Here is a 17,811-nt window from a genome sequence, read left to right on the forward strand (position 1 = left end):
GCAGGACTTTGTATTCTTCATCAGAACAGCATCTGACCCATACTGGGAACTCAGTTTTATTGATTAAATTTGTGGATGAGAGAGAGAAGCCTAGAACGTAACGTCCACTACGGAAGAGCAAAAACAGAAAGGGCCTTTGAATGCGGCAAGAAGGCGTTCCTGGCCTGGGAGTTTTTTCGGGTCCTTGATAATAACAAATGCTTGTGTTGGAACTAGAGGGGCAAAGAACTAGAAGGAAGGAAAGCAGGCGGAGTGACGCCAACCGGATCTTAAGCATCCTTAACAACAGAAGTAACACAGCTGACGGTTTGTTTCTTCCCCTCTCTCTAACTTATTTATGATTTATTTATCCTCTTAAATAGATACTTCACCAAATTGCATCCCTTGGAGAACTGACAAATCCCACTCTGCTCATTGTTAACATAATTTTAATTAAGGCATCTAAAACCCCATGTTAAGACTTGACTATAATCTCATTTACTGTGTGGGAGGTGTTACCTGGTTCGTGACTGAGATAAAATCTTAGGAAGGAGATATCCCCAAACTGCAGAGCATGAAACACAGTTACGCCTGAGAGACTGAAGAACCCTCTGTAATGAAATGAAGTAATGTATATGAAAGAGCTTTGTAAGCAGTATCAAAATATGCAAATAGTGTCATTGAAAAGGCAAGTCTCAGCCTGAGAAAATTCAGACCTTCAAAGCCACAAATATATTGTGATAGAAGAGAGCACCCTGTGAACTCAGGTAATATACGGCTCATTGGTTGGAGTCATTGTTACATCCACATAAGGTATGGATTTTTAAAAAATATATCTGCACAGATATTGATGGAAGTATAAAAATCCCAATAAAGGAATTTGTAGAATAAAGTAAATAGATAGACATAGATATTTAAAAGGAATTAGTGTAGCTGTGAATTGTTGATCCAAAATCTTTTAAACATCTCTATGCCAAAGGATAAAGAAAATACAAGAAAGGAAAAGAAGATAATCTCTCCTGCAATATAGATGGGAAAGCTTTGTATAAGTATCATTTTTGGGGATGCCTGGGTGGCGCGGCAGTTTGGCGCCTGCCTTTGGCCCAGGGCGCAATCCTGGAGACCCGGGATCGAATCCCACCTCAGGCTCCCGGTGCATGGAGCCTGCTTCTCCCCCTGCCTGTGTCTCTGCCTCTCTCTCTCTCTCTCTCTCTCTCTCTCTGTGTGACTATCATAAAAAAAAAAGTATCATTTTTGGAGTGAGGGGACACATCCGCCCCTCACAGAAACAGCCTCCACAAGGCATGACTCAAAGCAGAGAACTAAACAATAAAACGCAGAAATAATTTCATGACGCTGTGCTAGTAACACCAGCAACCAAAGTTCCCTACTGGGACTGCTGTCATTTTGCCTAATCTTGGATGCTTGCATCTTGTCTGATTTTTATCACAAGGAAGAATTACCAAAGGAAAGGAACACATTCTGAGCTGGATCATCATGGATTACAACAAAGCGGTTATAACTAAAGGCATTAAGTAGTTCCTGTCGTCAGCTTATCTTGTGGTTGCTGTTCACGGCGGTGGGAAATAGTCTACGCTGCTTATAAAAGAGTCAAAAAATATTTAGTTCAAAGTTAGAGGCACTTAAAAAAGGCATGTAGATTTCCCAATATCTCAGCACATTAGAAGAAAACTTACAAGTTTGATGATACATCGGAGAGAAGTAAGATGGACATTTTAAGGTCATTTTGCAAAATGAACTTTAAAAAAATACATGCGTTTTATTTACTTCTAGGGCAGGAGTTTATTTACAATAAAAGTACTAAACTATCCTGAAATGGACAAAAGCAACTTACCATCAGTGTTATTTCTTTCGCCCTAGAAGGACTTTTCTTGCTGTGGATCTGGGTGAAACACAAGCAGCAGTGATGGGCCACCTCCCAGGCCTCCCAGGCCTTTTGTTGCTAGGCTGCACGTGTGCCCATTTAACCTGCTTCCTGACGAGCACGGTTTCTAGAATGCTGTATAAAATAGGCGCCTGCCTTGTTAATTTTCCCCATTCTCACTGGTGTGAGGTGGGATCTCATTGTGGTTTTGATTTGTATTTCCCTGATGGCAAGTGATGCGGAGCATTTTCTCATATGCATGTTGGCCATCACTATGTCTTCCTCTGTGAGATTTCTGTTCATGTCTTTTGCCCATTTCATGATTGGATTGTTTGTTTCTTTGGTGTTGAGTTTAAGAAGTTCTTTATAGATCTTGGAAACTAGCCCTTTATCTGATATGTCATTTGCAAATATCTTCTCCCATTCTGTAGGTTGTCTTTGAGTTTTGTTGACTGTATCCTTTGCTGTGCAAAAGCTTCTTATCTTGATGAAGTCCCAATAGTTCACTTTTGCTTTTGTTTCTTTTGCCTTCGTGGATGTATCTTGCAAGAAGTTACTGTGGCCGAGTTCAAAAAGGGTGTTGCCTGTGTTCTTCTCTAGGATTTTGATGGATTCTTGTCTCACATTTAGATCTTTCATCCATTTTGAGTTTATCTTTGTGTATGGTGAAAGAGAGTGGTCTAGTTTCATTCTTCTGCATGTGGATGTCCAATTTTCCCAGCACCATTTATTGAAGAGACTGTCTTTCTTCCAATGGATAGTCTTTCCTCCTTTGTCGAATATTAGTTGACCATAAAGTTCAGGGTCCACTTCTGGGTTCTCTGTTCTGTTCCATTGATCTATGTGTCTGTTTTTGTGCCAGTACCACACTGTCTTGATGACCACAGCTTTGTAGTACAACCTGAAATCTGGCATTGTGATGCCCCCAGATATGGTTTTCTTTTTTAATATTCCCCTGGCTATTCGGGGTCTTTTCTGATTCCACACAAATCTTAAGGTAATTTGTTCCAACTCTCTGAAGAAAGTCCATGGAGAGGATGTGGAGAAAGGGGAACCCTCCTGCACTGTTGGTGGGAATGGGAACTGGTGCAGCCACTCTGGAAAACTGTGTGGAGGTTCCTCAAAGAGTTAAAAATAGATCTGCCCTACACCCAGCAATTGCACTGCTGGAGATTTACCCCAAAGATGCAAATGCAGTGAAACATCGGGAAACCTGCACCCTAATGTTTATAGCAGCAATGTCCACAATAGCCAAACTGTGGAAGGAGCCTCGGTGTCCATCGAAAGATGATGAATAAAGAAGCTGTGGTCTATGTATCCGATGGAATATTCCTCAGCCATTAGAAACAACAAATACCCACCATTTGCTTCAATGTGGATGGAACTGGAGGGTATTATGTTGAGTGAAATAAGTCAATCGGAGAAGGATAAACATTATATGGTCTCATTCATTTGGGGAATATAAAAAATAGTGAAAGAGAATAAAGGGGAAAGGAGAAAAAATGGGAAATATCAGAGAGGGAGACAGAACATGAGAGACTCCTAACTCTGGGAAGGAACAGGGGTGGTGGAAGGGGAAGTGGGCGGGGGATGGGGGTGACTGGGCACTGAAGGGAGCACACTTGATGGGATGAGCACTGGGTGTTATTCTATATGTTGGCAAATTGAACACCAATAAAAAAATAAATTTAAAAAAATATGCGCCCGTGTTTCCTGGCAGAGGAGAGGAGAGGTAGCCGCTCCTGGTGTGTGTTTAGCAGGGCACAGGGGGCTCGAAGGGCGACGAGCCCCGACTCAGTGGGCAGCTCTTGAGAACCAGCAGCTCCGCACCCTCCACCGGGCCGTGGAAGCGGGGCCGCAGTGTGGTCCCAGCACAGGTTCGGGGGCTGCAGATCAGGAGCTCTCGCCTTCCCCCGGCCTTCTCCATTTTCAGCTTTTGCTGCCTGTTCCCCCAGCTCCTCACAGATTTACAGACTACACAAAGGGAACATTCTAGGGCCGTTTTCCTTGAGGGCATAAACTAACTCTTGCTTTCTCTGATGTAAAGACTACATTTCCAGAAGGTAGGTTTGTTTTGTGTGAGCCTTGCAAAATGGGTCTTCAGGCTTCCCAAAGCAGTGGCCCACCTGGCTTCTGGATGGCACGTCCCACCCCCAGCTCTCCCAACGCCCAGTGCCTCCCACGCACCCCAGACATCACACCATCACACACACACACACACACACACACACACCCTCAGGTGCCACCAACCCTCCTGGCTCCTGCATTCAACACATTAAGGCTCTGTAACCCCTCTTAGGCAGATTTCTTGGAATTTTATCAAAAGACAAGGCATCCCTTTCTCAATGCCCAGGTGCATGCCTCATTCCCATCCCTGTCTTCTTCCCCATAATGCTTTGGGGCCTCAGGCCCCAGCCTCCCCAAGGTTTTCATTGCACCAACTGCACTGATGTTGAGCTCCTGCTCTGTGGCTGTTCTGAATCAACCACGAGTGTGATAAGCCTCCTCAAAACAGCAGAGGCCCCATGGTTGCTCCTGGCGAACCAAATACTTGGCTCATTTGTTGGAGTCATTGTTACATCCACATACGGTATGGATTTTTTTAAAAAAAATATCTGCACAAATATTGATGGAAGTATAAAAATCCCAATAAGGAAATCTATAGAAGTAAATAAATGACAATTGTGATGTAACCATCCTTGAGATGCACGCCAATGTAATTTTCTACCATGTGCATGATTATCTCTTTTCATGACGTGTATAAACTGTACTTCTGGTCTCTCTCTCTAATATGGGCATAGACACTCAAGGTCATTTTGTACCCTTTGATACATCCTATATTTTTGTGCAGCTTTAAGTAAATGGCTTGTTTTTCAGGTTTTAGGTAAAAGTGATGCTGATGTTTCATTGAAACAAAAAAAGGAAGTTTCTCTTATGAAAAGAGGTAAAAAAAAAATTTCAGTTTACCTATGTTAGCTGTAATGTTTGAGTTGTTTTCAATGTGATTTAGGTGGCATATCTGATATGGGATACAGATTGGAAGTTAGGCAGCATTTTGGATTTTTAAAAGTTAAAATGTGTCGTTCCAAAAGTGGGAAGAGGGGTGGGTGGAGGGTGAGCCGCCAATCTCATGTGTTTCAGAGGTCACAAGAGATATTCACTTCCTAAGGAGAGTCCCCCCGGCACTGCCACATGGCCTGACGTTCCCAGAGGTAGACGTGTGCCACTCTCTGCATTGAACTCTGTTTAGACATTTGCAGTGTTTTGATATGAGCTCTTTAATTTTCAGACAGTATTTTGAAAATTATAATGACAGTCCTCTATCTTTAATTATTTAGTCCTCTTCCTGCTTTCAATGATTCCCCTGAGACTAGTTCAGCCAACATCTTCATTAGTTCCTTTGTGCCCTTTGGACATCCTTTGTCTCAGTTGAGAGACTTGACCTTTTTGAAACTTAGAGTTGCCATCTTATACTATTCAATCCAAAACCAATTGCCCTGGATAGAGAAGCTGGGAGCAAACTGGACTTAGGAAAGTTCTGTCTGTTATACCACTGGACCGGAGCAGCAAGCCCATCATTTCCATGGTCCCCTGTTATTCTGAAATAAGTTTTAAAGCCTTTCTTTCTTAGCCTCTTTAGCAAGCCTCAGCTCATTTTGGCTTCCTCATTCCCAGTCCCTGTATCGGTCCATGGCATCATTCTGTGTTCACTGTTGGTCCTAAGCTCTCTCTTCCTTCATACTTTGTTGCTCAGGTAACCTAATCAGTCATTCACACACATCTTTATATTGAACCCATTAGTAAGATCCCTCAGAAATTGCACTTTTTTTCTTTTAGGATAATTTGCAATTCCACAATCAGGATTTCTTTTGTAAGGCTCTCTTAATCTTAAAGCCAGTCTTTTGTAGAAGCTTCAAACTATTAACATGATTTCAAGTATGTGCCTGTTAGATTTCTAAATTGTAATGGAAAAATTGTTAATACAATTTTGATCCTAAAATTAATATTTAATTTCAAATATTCATCCTGGGTTTGGAATGAAAAAATTGTGAAATAATTTCAAATAACCATAATTATAGATTAGTTGGCTCTTGGGCTAAAAAAAAAATCACTTTTTATTCAAGCCAGTGAGTAAAACCAGTGGTGCCTACAGTATGCTTAGGAAGCCTCTTTCTGTGTTTTCTCTTTTGTATTTACTTAAGGAGTCAGGTAGATCCTCAGCCATTCCCGCACTATCTACAGCTTCCTTTGTTGCTCTACTGCTCCATTTGGCCTTTAATGGTCCTACACTTGTTGACAAGGGTTTACTTGGTGGAGTAAGATATTTGGACAGTTACCACAATGAATTCTAGAGATGGATGGAAGAAAGACACATTGATGTATTAGTCTACTGACTCTACCATACTTTTAAAACCAGTCCAAGGATTCGTAACATTTCTGCTCCTCTATGAATTGCAAATGAATCACTCTCTTGAACATACAATTCTGAAGTCGCCTCAATGAGAAGGTCGACTAGATGACTCCAGATCTCTTCCTGCTTTATAATTAAACTCTCTACTAGAGATATGTTTGGGGTTGGCATCTGTTAGGATGTTCTTGAACCTGAACCTAAAATGGAATAGAGTGGGATTCTAGGGAGAAGATGGGAGGTTGTCTGGGCAGAGGCTGGTGAGGAAAGGGAATCCCGACGGCCTCAAGCAGTCACCCGTGCACACCCGTCACGAGTAATAAGCATCATGAATAAGAACTTAGAAAAAATAAATTACAAAGGCTCTTGGATTATTATATACATCATCTACACTTTATTAAAAGGTTAATATAAGTCACATTAAGAACATATTGGTGCAGGGACGCTTGGGTGGCTCAGTGTTGAGCATCTGCCTTCAGCTCAGGGCATGATCCTGGGATTTGGGATTGAGTCCCACGTCGGGCTCCCTGTGAGGAGCCTCTTTCTCCCTCTGCCTATGTCTCTGCCTCTCTCTCTCTCTGTCTCTGTCTCTCTCTCTCTGTCTCATGGATAAATAAATCTTTAAGAAAAAAAACATATCGGTTCAATATCCTTAATAAGGAGATGTTTGGAATAAAAAGCCAAATTATAAGTAGTTAATAAACTGCCGACACTTCTTTCAGTTCACTTTATTGTGTGATTATCAAAATGTGATTGTCTTCATTTTATCGGTCTTTTGAAGAAAAGCAGGAGCTGTGCAGTGATAATCCAGAAATAAAGAGAAACTCTTCATTACCTAACCGGGAAAGGTGAGTGTACCGCAATTATACAAATTCCAAGTGAGTGCAATTATACTGTTGCAAAGTAATTATCAATGTTTAAATACAAGAAGAAAGAAAATAATAGCAACAAGCAAAGGCAATTAAGAACAGAACCAAAATTACAAAGGAGACAAGAAAGAATAGAATACGGCTAGGTTTCTTACCTTTTCCCCAAACCTTTTTATTTTCTTTTGTGAGGATTTGGGGATAATGAAGTGGAACAGGCTTAACTTCCTACTCACCGCGAGCAGCTAATTTAAATTACTGTAATGCAGTCAAAGAACTGAAAATGTCACATATATAAGGTGTGAATATACAATCAGGAACCTGGTTTTTTTGTGTGGCTCATTATCTGTTATATGTAAATATAATTATGATAATCATTGCGTTTCTGGAATTTTCTTGACCTGAGACTTTTGTCATTTTTAACATAAAATCAGCTGAATATTTTGGATGCCCAAGAAAATAGGAACATTTTCAAGGAAGCAAACCCTTACCCTCACTCAGACAAACTTGTCAAAGGTGCTTTCCAGGCATTTAGACCCAGTGTCCCTGGATCTAAATCCTGGGCTCTTTTTGCATTGGAGTATAGAACGAAGTGCCAGATAAAAACATCTTTATTCTCTCTACCTGCTGACAGAGGAGCCCCTCTGATCCTCACATCCCCCCACTTCCCTGTTCTACCCAGAAGCCTTTTGTGGCCCTATCACTTGCAAGATAAGTTATAAACTATCCCTTAGCATGATGTCAGTCCCCTTCACTCTTGGCCCTTCCTATAGCCCCCACTCTGCTTCTCAGTTTCGGAATTGCTTTAAGCCCTGTTTTATCACACTTCCATCACTCTTTCCACACTGCTTCCTTTGCCCTCTGCAAGCTGGACCAGTCTGTAACTCTTTCCTTCAAGGTCTGGTTCAGGTGTTCTTCCCTCTGGGGCCCCCAAGTCTTGCTGGCAAGCTCAAGGGTTTCAGAGAGCCACTGCTGCAGTGATCAAATTGGTCATCCCTCAACCTCCATAATTATCTGTTAAATACCAGCTATATTCTGACATACAATGGTTTGCAACACCATCATCCAGTCCAGTGGGATTGTCCATTTGAATGTCTGTCTTCCCATAAGGACAGGGGCAGTATCTTTTCTTCTTCATAACTTCAAGTGTCTGAGAAGTCTTCCCACGGTACTCCATCCAAAATTGCCTGTCCCACTCCTGATGAGGCACCCTATCAGATCTTAGCATCCTGCATGGTTTTGTTCAGAGCACTTGTTACTATGCAAAAGTATCTTATTGACTCGACTATTTCTTTTAATATTTTACATTCTAGCGTGCTCTTTCTGTATTTTTCACTGGGAGCTAATTCACTCCACAAGAGCAGGGCTCTCTTGCTCTCATCTCTGTGTCATTAGTGTTCAGAATAGCAGCTGACTCCAAGTTGGTGTATTTGTTGATTGAATCAATGATGCCGTTTCCCCTCCCCCCCATTCCATTGCTAGGCCACTTTATGGACAATGGTTTAACCTAGAGTTATTTATTAAAGTTTGAGTTAAAATTTCAAATTCACCCCCAAAGTAAAACACATTATGTGTGTGTGTGTGTGTATGTATTATATGTTACTCTTAGGTTTTTATGAGATTGTGTGTGTTTGTTTTTTTTAATCATCTTTGAGTTACATCTACAACATGAGTGTTAGAACTGTGGTCCAATTAAAAGTCTTCGTGGAAGATTCTTATCAAATTCACTAATAATGGTAGTGATGATAAAGATGATCATAATAACAGTAATAATTAGGTGCTATTTACTGAGCACTTACTAAGCATAGGCATTGGGCTGAATTCTTTGTATGTCTTGGCTAATCCTCAGCACATTCTCTGTGGTGGGCACTATTATTATTTGGCAGGAAGAGAAACAGGTTCAGGTGTAGTACATTTTACCTTTTACCCCCCAGTGCCGGCATAACTTTTCAGCATCCCAAAAAATGTTAAAAGAATTTTTTAGAGGATTACTTTAATAAAATTTTAGCGTAAAGAAAGTTATAGTTAATAGGCTTCAAATATTGTACAAATAATTCTTGAAGAGACAAGCATTAGTTATAATATTCTTAACCTTAAATAAAATTCAGCTGAAGTTAGTAGAATCAATGCCAAAAACGTGTTGACGGTAGAAACACATTCCATTTGATACAAGCTTTTGTCCAATTTTTAAATGACCCATACAGTATAAACATATAAAACTCTCTAGAGCTTTAACACTAGCATGAAAAGATGACAAAAATCTCCTCCTTATTTGACAAACAGATCCCTACATGATCTCACCCCTACCTTCCCATGCAGCTTGGCCTCCCAAATTGCATGTCCCCCAGCCCTCTTGAACTTTTTTCTGTTCCCACAATACTGAAAGCTTGGGGTCTCATTAACATGCTACACTTTCTGAGCATTCTCGCTGTGAATTATTCTCTATGCTGCAGCCAGTTTTCCTTTTAAAACATAATAGATAACCTTGCTTCCATGTCAGAAACCCTCTAGTGGTAATGTCTGCTCCGCTTAGAATAAGCTCCAGTTCATGTCCTGTGGCCATGGGTGCCAGCCCTCCCCCCACCTCCTCCCACCCCCCCATCCCCTCTTACCCCTACCCCCTTATCCTCCCATCCCTTTCTTCTCTACTCCAGCAGCCCTGCCTTTTCACTGTACCAGTAGTCCTGCCTCATTACTACCCAGGATCATTACACATCACCTGGAACACTCCTCTTCCTCCAGATCTTACCTAAGTGCTTTCACCTGACTTTGCCCCTTTTTGTTTTAGTTCTGTATGTACCTTCCCCCAGGCTAAAACAGAACTTCAATTCAAAAGCCTCTTTCAACAAATGAGACAAATGGTATGTGACTACTGTTGTTGAGAATACATTACCACCAATTCTGTTTAATTGTGGCTACACAAAAACCTTGAAACAAAATTTGTCAGGAATAAATAGTAATTTTTCTAGTTGAGAATTGATTTTTTATAACTACCTAAATGAAAGTTTTTAGCATGACGTATATGGCCTCGCTCTCGTTTGTTGTATTTTAATGTCTCTGAATTTATTAGTATCTTATATGATTCCGGCTTTGAAATTATAAGTCTCAGCTTGTTTTTGCACAGTGCACTGATGGAAGATTCAAGTCCAGGTTCTGGATGCAACGCCAGCTTTTCTGTGAGTGGTGGTTGTAACGTCGCTTCTGTACTGACAAAGTCTTCCCAAGGCACATCTATCAAGGAAACAGTAAGAAAACTGTCGTTTAAATTAAGGTAAAGATATTTGCTACCATACTTCTATATGCTTTGTTGAACTTTCTAAGCAGTGACGACTCCTAATCTTTTTTTCCCCCTATTGAGTAGTAAAGTCTTCAAGAAGATTCAATAGAATGACTTTATAACTTGTCTCCTACCTGTACTGATGCAGATACACCATGGGTTAAATGTCTTTTTAAATAGAACTGTAGTCGCTAACTGCCTGTTGTCATGTGGTCTGGCAGTGGGATAGATGTTAGTTATCTCCTGGATGTTACAAAGAATTTTTACTGAATTTCTTCTTCCCTCCCTCCCTCCCTTCCTTTCTCTTTTATTTTTTATTTATTTGGTTTTTGCCTGACAAAGACCCTCCTAAGATTTGTGTGGCCTTCTGAAAAGTCTCCCTTTGGAGCTTTAGACACTAAACTTATTAAGGGAAATTGAGTTTTACTTTTTGGTTCAGTGTAGAATGTTAATATTTGTGGACATGGCAAATGAGGAATTTAGATGTCTGGATCTTAATTCCTAAAGGATGGAGACAGAGATGGGATACAGTCCAGGATTCAGAATTTTTCCAAATAGGGGCTGATGATAGGAGGCTTTATAATCAAGCCAAAGAAGTTAGAATAGAGAAGAGTGCTCTTAAATTAGTAACCTCTGGAGAGGGAAGGTGCAGGAGCAGTAACACCACTAAATTAGCAGAGCCAGTTGGTTTGATTAGGGTTCACAGACTGTGAGTGGCCTGTGTTGTAAAGTAAGAGGCTTTCAACCAAGGAGAACACACCATGTGCCCTAACTAGATCGTATTTTCCATTAGGACAGTTTCTTTGACCTCTGATCCATGAGTGATTACAAAAACTTCCTGAAGAAGAGAGTTGGCAAAGGCTGGAATTAGAAAGTTGGCAAAGAGAAATGTAGAGGTGGAGCATATATATAGGGAGCTGCAACTTCTACTCAGGCTTTGATCTTGTGTGTGATAGTAGACTGCAAAGCACTGTAAGACTTGAGCTCAATTCTGCAGTTGTCCTGGGCTTTCTGGAAACTTCTGTGGTAACATTCAGGGCTGTGGGGCTCTGCATACAGGCGCAACGATGCCCCACCTGTCCTTTAGAAACACTCTCCTAGCATCTACCCTGCCCCAGCAGAAAGGAAGAGGCACTCTTGGTGATACGTAGGTAGATCTTCTTGGACTTCGCATCAGGGCACATCTTCACTAATGATACTAGGGTTCCAGAGACAAGTTGTTGACCAAGAAATGGAACCAGAGGGCTACATTTCTGAACACTGAAGTTTTGACCACTAAATCTGCACTGATGTCTGAATTGGCAGGCTTCCACTAGCCTGGGAATGGGATGGAAACAGGCCAGACCTCAGTGTTGTACAGATATTATGGGGTTGAAAAAGACCACTTGCCACCCAATGATCTGGATGGATGTCAGTCTCATATTGTCATGGTCTATAGTGTAGTCATTCAAGAATGGGATTCTCTAGCCAGTTCTGTCAGTATTTGCCCAGAATTAATATGTAAGCTCTTCAGTTTTGAAGTTGGGTAGCCAAATGTGAATCCTGATTTGTTCCTTACTGGTTCCAAGGTTCAGGCATGTCAGTTGAGCACTACGACTATGCAATAAATTGTATCTATGAATGTGCCTGTATATATCAATAAATGGGTACATATTACAAAAGATGCATGGATCTGACCACATGATTGGAATTTTGCTTCTTGATAAGAATAGCTATACTTTTGAGCTGTTATTATATTTTAGGCTCACCCAAGTATCTTATTTGTGTTATCAGCTCCTTTCTCCCACAAACTTATGGAGTTGATATTATTTTTTTTTAATGGATGAGGAAACAGAAGCTTAGAGAAACCAACACACTCAAAGTCATAATTACACAACTACTAGGACAGGGCTGGGTTTAAGCCTAGGCTCCCTGATATATAGTCTCATGCTCTTAACCACTGCGTATACACACAGACACAGGTGTATAGACACATGCATATACATACAGAAGTGTCTATATATATACACGTCTATATACCTTAGTGTGTATGTGTGTATGTATATATGTTCGTACACAACTTATAACACACACACCCCCTTTGGGGCTGTCCACACTGGGATCTGTAGAGACCCGTCTGTTTGCGTTGCAGCAGAGTTGGGGTATGCCTCTGTGTATCATCATTTTCCTTATTTTTCCCTTGGCTCATTTTTGTTCTGCATTTAAGTGTATCATTATTATTAATTTTAATGTTACATGTGATCAAAAAGGAGATAATGTGATTGAGAGTGCTAGGACTTTAAAGTATGTTCACTTCTATAATTAGGCATCACTAGGAAATTAAAGTTTCCTGGATACCATCTCCCTAATGAACATGTGGAATCTTTGCTGCTTGAAATCACTGTACAATTATCAGCTGAACACTCTGAAAGCCAAACATATTAATAAATCAGCTCTTTTCAGGACCAGCTTGAATTTTTTTTTGTGGTGATTGTTTTACAAAAATATTAAGTGGGAAAAGAATTGTACAGAACACAAAGTTTAACTGGAATAAAATGGGCTCCTCATTCATCAATCTTCTCTTTTGCCTTGAGCAGCATGTAGTATGTTTTCTCACATTTCACGGATGAAAACAGATTTCTTGTCTTCTTTGTTATGTTTACCCCCTGCACTGCGCTATTCTGTGTCTGGTCCACGTGTTATTCATTGTGCTAACTAGACCTCACATTCTCAAGGTGTGAGGATCACAGCTGGCTGTGCAGAATGTGGAAGGTACCGTGCGTTGTTCACTGATGCTTGTTCACTAGGTTTGCCTTGCTTGTCACATGATGAAGAGAATCGTTAGAGCCCTTTCCCTCCACTTGGTTCACTTTGGACGTGCCATCATCCTTATCCCTTTCCACACAGCCAAAGTGGAGTCCAGACACTTCTGTTTATTTCATGTTAATGAAATAAATTAATAAAAATAATCATTTTCATTGTTCATTTTCATTACCTGATTACGCTCAGTTTAGCGTTTTCTGACTTACATTACTTTTGTTTTGTGTATTAGTTTATTTAACCCCCAAATATAGTTAACATATTTGAAAACAGATTGGATTTTCCATATTTGTCTAGCATATAATACTTGGTATTCAAAAAATAATTTTCTTTTCTTTTTAGTAGCCTCCATGCCCAGCATAGAGCCCAATGTAGGGCTTGAACTCATGACCCTGAGATCAAGACCTAAGCTGAGATCAAGAGTCGGGCACTTAACTGACTGAGCTACCCAGGGGCCCCTCAAAGAATACTTCTAATAAAGCTGAGATGGATTAATGTTAAATGCAGTGAATGGTATTGCTGGATATTAAAATATTTTCAGATTATGGGGTGTGTTAAGTCAGAGGTAGCAGAACTAAACTAGGATCCAGACTGTTAAGCTGTATCAGATGATCCTAATATTGGAGTAGTATTCAATCTCAGGTTACTCTCAATATTAATCATCATAATAATACATATTTATTATGTACTTTCTGTGTACCAGGCACTGTCTTAAGGGCTTTCCATGTGTTAACTAACTTTTAAACTTTTCAACAGCCCTATAAATAGACCTTTATTATCCCCATTTTACAGATGAGAAAAGTGAGGTTTGTAGAGGTTGAGTGATCTGCCCAGCATTATATAACTCTTGGGTGATAGAGCTGGAATTTGCATCCTGGCAGTCTCATAGTCCTTGCTGTTAACTGCTAGCCCTATAACCCCTTGTTTCAGTTTATTGTGTATATATAAACTTGATAATAGGGCAGACTTCATTTATTTCAACTCTGCAAAAGCCCAAACATGCTTTGTGTTAGCTTCAGTTTTAAAAGCATCAAAAATAAGTTTTAAAAAAAGAAGTCCCCAGGGGATCCCTGAGTGCCTCAGCGGTTTAGCACCGCCTTAAGCCCAGGGAGTGATCCTGGAGTCCTGGGATCGAGTACCACATGGGGCTCCCTGCATGGAGCCTGCTTCTCCTCTGCCTCTCTCTCTCTCTCTCTCTCTCTCTCTCTCTCTCTCTCTCCTCTCTCTCTCTCCCCTCTCTTTCTCTCTCTCTCATAAAATCTTTAAAAAATAAATAAAAATAAAAAAATAAAAATAAAAAGGAAATCCCTTGGTACAGGTTGCTGCCAGTTACTGAAGCAAGAGAAAAGCCCACAAAAGTAAATACACTAGCAGTTGAGGTCTGTCAAAAAACGTGATCTGATATCCTGGTTTGGGGAAATGAAGCTTTGCCATTTCAATTCATCCTCATCTTTCTCTTTCACTGGGTTGGAGAAGAGAGTTTCAATCTACCTTGAGTAAGAGGCTTATTCTTTTTCTTAGCCAAGACCAAGCTTATTTTATTTTAAAGATTTTTTTTTTTGTATTTATTTGAGAGTGAGAGGGAGAGGGCATGAGTAGAGAGGGGAGGCAGAGGAAGAAGCAGACTCCCCTCCGAGCAGGGAGCTGAATGCAGGGCTCGATCCCAGGACCCTGAGACCATGACTTGAACTGAGGGCAGATCCTTAACCTACTGAGCCACCCAGGACTATGCTTATTAACTTGGTTACTTTTTAAAAAGAGCAGCTGGATGACTAGGTATTTCCGTGTTTCCCTGCTCATGTCTAGAGACAATGAAGCTGTATTAATGCAAGTAAGAGATTTTTCATAAGCAAAAACCACTCCGTTGAGAAGGGAATAGGACCATGGAGTGCAAAGGAAATGACCCTTAGCTGCAGCGTTTCCAAGCTTGGCCACCACGGATGCAAGCAGTGCTATGCAGGGTTGTAGCTCACCCGGCTGATCTCTGTAAAAACTTCCAGATCAAATTTGCAGATCTGGATGTGGATTTTATAGGAATTCAGCCGGGATGGGCCTCATAGCCAAGGAAGGACCTCCTAGGGTCCTGGATGCAAGTAATAGCTCTGGAAGATCTTTAGGATATTTCCTTCTTAAATGCTTGAGAAGAAAGTGTTAAGCCAAGACATTTTCCTTGATTTTCTTGTCAAGCCTGAGGGTAGAACTGTGAGTAGATGCTCCATGGGAAGGAGGGCTGTTCCTACGGGCCAAGAGGCCTGTTGAAAAGGCAGCACTTGATTCATGAGTCCCCCCAGGTGCACAGTATCCACCTGGTTCTGTGGATACTGGTGAACAGACGCCACTTCATCCCTGCAGCTTTGTGCTGAGCGCCTCCTGGCCCACCTCCTGGAAGCCCCCCTTTCACGGATTAGAGGATCACTGTGTCCTAAGGGGAACCTAAAGTTTGTGAGTGAAGAGAGGTTTGATCCACTCTCAGGAACAAAAGAAGGTGTCAGCAAGGAATACCCCTGAAGAAAGGGACTCAAGGCAATAAATGAAGGAATTTTCTAAGAGTTCTTAACTACACTCGCACCCTGCTTCTGCGATGTTTGGGGTCTTCACCGTTTTCTGACAGCACCTAAGTTTTTCTGAATTCACCTTTCAGGAAAACGAAGAAGTCTGTGTGTTTATGCTTGGAGACCACAGGAGCTGTATAATTTTTCCTCTGACTTGGTGTCTTATGGGACAGAATCCCCGAGGGAAAAGCTACTTAGCAGCAGCTCTGGGGAGGAGAGAGTGAAAGGCAGAAACCGGAGGCCCTGGAGGGGGAGACAGGAGAGTGCAGGGGACCTGCTAGGGCCCATGGGGGGTGGGTCCTTAGTAATCAGGAAACCAGAGAGGCTCAAAGTAAGAATGTTTCCTCAATCAAAGTTGTTCCATAAAGATTACGTGAAGTTACGTCTATGAAGCATATAGTAGCCCTCAGCACATTTCTAGCACTTTCTAAAGAGTGGTGGAATGTGACTGGGGGGCTCTGTGTTGCCAGAAAATACTTGTCCCCGGGGCATCTGGGTGGCTCAGTCGCTTAAGTGTCTGCCTTCAGCTCAGGTCATGATCACGGGGTCTTGGGCTCTGCTCACTGGGGTGGGGGGAGCCCCTTCTCTCTCTCCTGATCCCTCTGCTTGTGTTCTCTTTCTCAAGGAAATAAATAAAATCTTTGAAAAATAAATTTGTCCCCAACATGTAGTGCAGTGGCCTGTCATACTTGCTTCCCATGCCCCCGCCTTCCTACCCCACAGTTGGCTAACAACTCCTCCTCCTCTGGGGCTCCCCGTGACAGTGAGGGCCCCTCATCGCAGTGACCGTGGCACTGCATCCCATTCTCATCCCAGCACTTACCACCCTGTCCTGGAAAAGCTTGCTTCCCTGCCTGCATTCCCCACTACTGAATGCCGAGTACTAAGAATGTATGGGTTCCTAGCATGGGGGCACGATGCCAGGCTCTGGCAGGGGTCCCTGGGTAAAAGCTATGTCATAGTGGGGTTCAGCGAGTATCTGGGGGATTATTGAGCCTGAGTGTTTTGAGAAAATACAACATGGCAAAAGCTGCAAAACTTTTACATAAAGTTGTATTTTAAAATGGTATCTATCTTTAGAAATAATAGTAGGTATGTGTGAGAAATTACTTAGACTCTAGATGATGTTTGGCGTCAGTTCTGATGTAGAGATTGCGTAGGTTGAGGACAATTCAGAAGTCACCGAGAATTTTTTCGTAGCCCCCTCCCCTCCCCTGCACCCTCTCCCAGTCCCAACCAAATGCTACCAGCACCTAATACCTGCTTCTCTGGAAGCACCTCCCCAGAAGATTGCTGATTTGCTCTAGATCTAAACCCAAAAGAATTTAGGCCCCCCATAAAGGATGGTTGCTCAGGAGAGGCTCGAATCGTGTGCTGGAGGACGGGAGACTGAATGTGGAGGGGGGCTGCTTTGTGTAAAAGACCTCCCCCTTTCAGCCCCACCAAACCAGTCCTGGCAGTGACCACAGGCCCTCTTTGCTCAGGACTCCAGTTGTAGCTCTGCTTTCTATGCCATCCGATTTCTGCGCATCTCAGATACCTGCTGGCCACCCACCTCCTTACTAGCCAGGCGAGGAATTCTGGAGCGTGTGTGTGTGTGTGAGATGTTTAATGTTGCGCAGCGCTGAGGATTTTTAATGTTTTGGATTAAATTTTTCTTAAAACTATAAATGATTATTAAACAAATGATCTTAAAACACTTGAAATATAAACTATGTAAGAAACAGCTTTTTAAAATTTTTGAGTGCCGTGTTATTTTACGGTTGAAAAATCTTGTGAATCCCTTGGATAATATACATGAGGTTCTTAGAACCCTTCAACATAAAAACACTGTACACTTTTAAGATGTTGTAGCTATAAATTTCTAGATTTCATATTCTCCCAGGAATGAAATATGTATCGCCCAGGTGACTAATCCCAGAAAAGCTGTCACACTACAAGGGCGGGGCGCTGCTGCCTCTCGGCAGAATGAAGCACCTGTCAGAACAGTGGCCAATCACTGTTGGGAAAGAGAGAGTCCGTGTATGATTTCTAAGAGCAGCCAC

The 17,811-nt window shown here is 41.7% G+C and overlaps 1 protein-coding gene across 3 annotated transcripts in view; it reads left to right on the forward strand.

Annotated features, from left to right (window-relative positions):
- Positions 1 to 17,811, forward strand: part of MORC1 (MORC family CW-type zinc finger 1) — a 181,382-nt gene that overhangs the window by 126,826 nt on the left and 36,745 nt on the right. For all 3 annotated transcript variants that reach the window (XR_012024102.1, XR_012024103.1, XM_072811549.1), the window contains exons 19-21: positions 4,742 to 4,808; positions 7,054 to 7,120; positions 10,263 to 10,409. Coding sequence is in view for 1 of the 3 variants with exons in the window: in XM_072811549.1 (XP_072667650.1) it covers positions 4,742 to 4,808; positions 7,054 to 7,120; positions 10,263 to 10,409 (281 nt within the window). In the remaining 2 variants the exon portion in view is untranslated. The remainder of the gene's footprint in view (positions 1 to 4,741; positions 4,809 to 7,053; positions 7,121 to 10,262; positions 10,410 to 17,811) is intronic.

This window comes from Canis lupus, chromosome 35 (genome assembly GCF_048164855.1).
Source record: "Canis lupus baileyi chromosome 35, mCanLup2.hap1, whole genome shotgun sequence".
Lineage (NCBI taxonomy): Eukaryota > Metazoa > Chordata > Mammalia > Carnivora > Canidae > Canis > Canis lupus.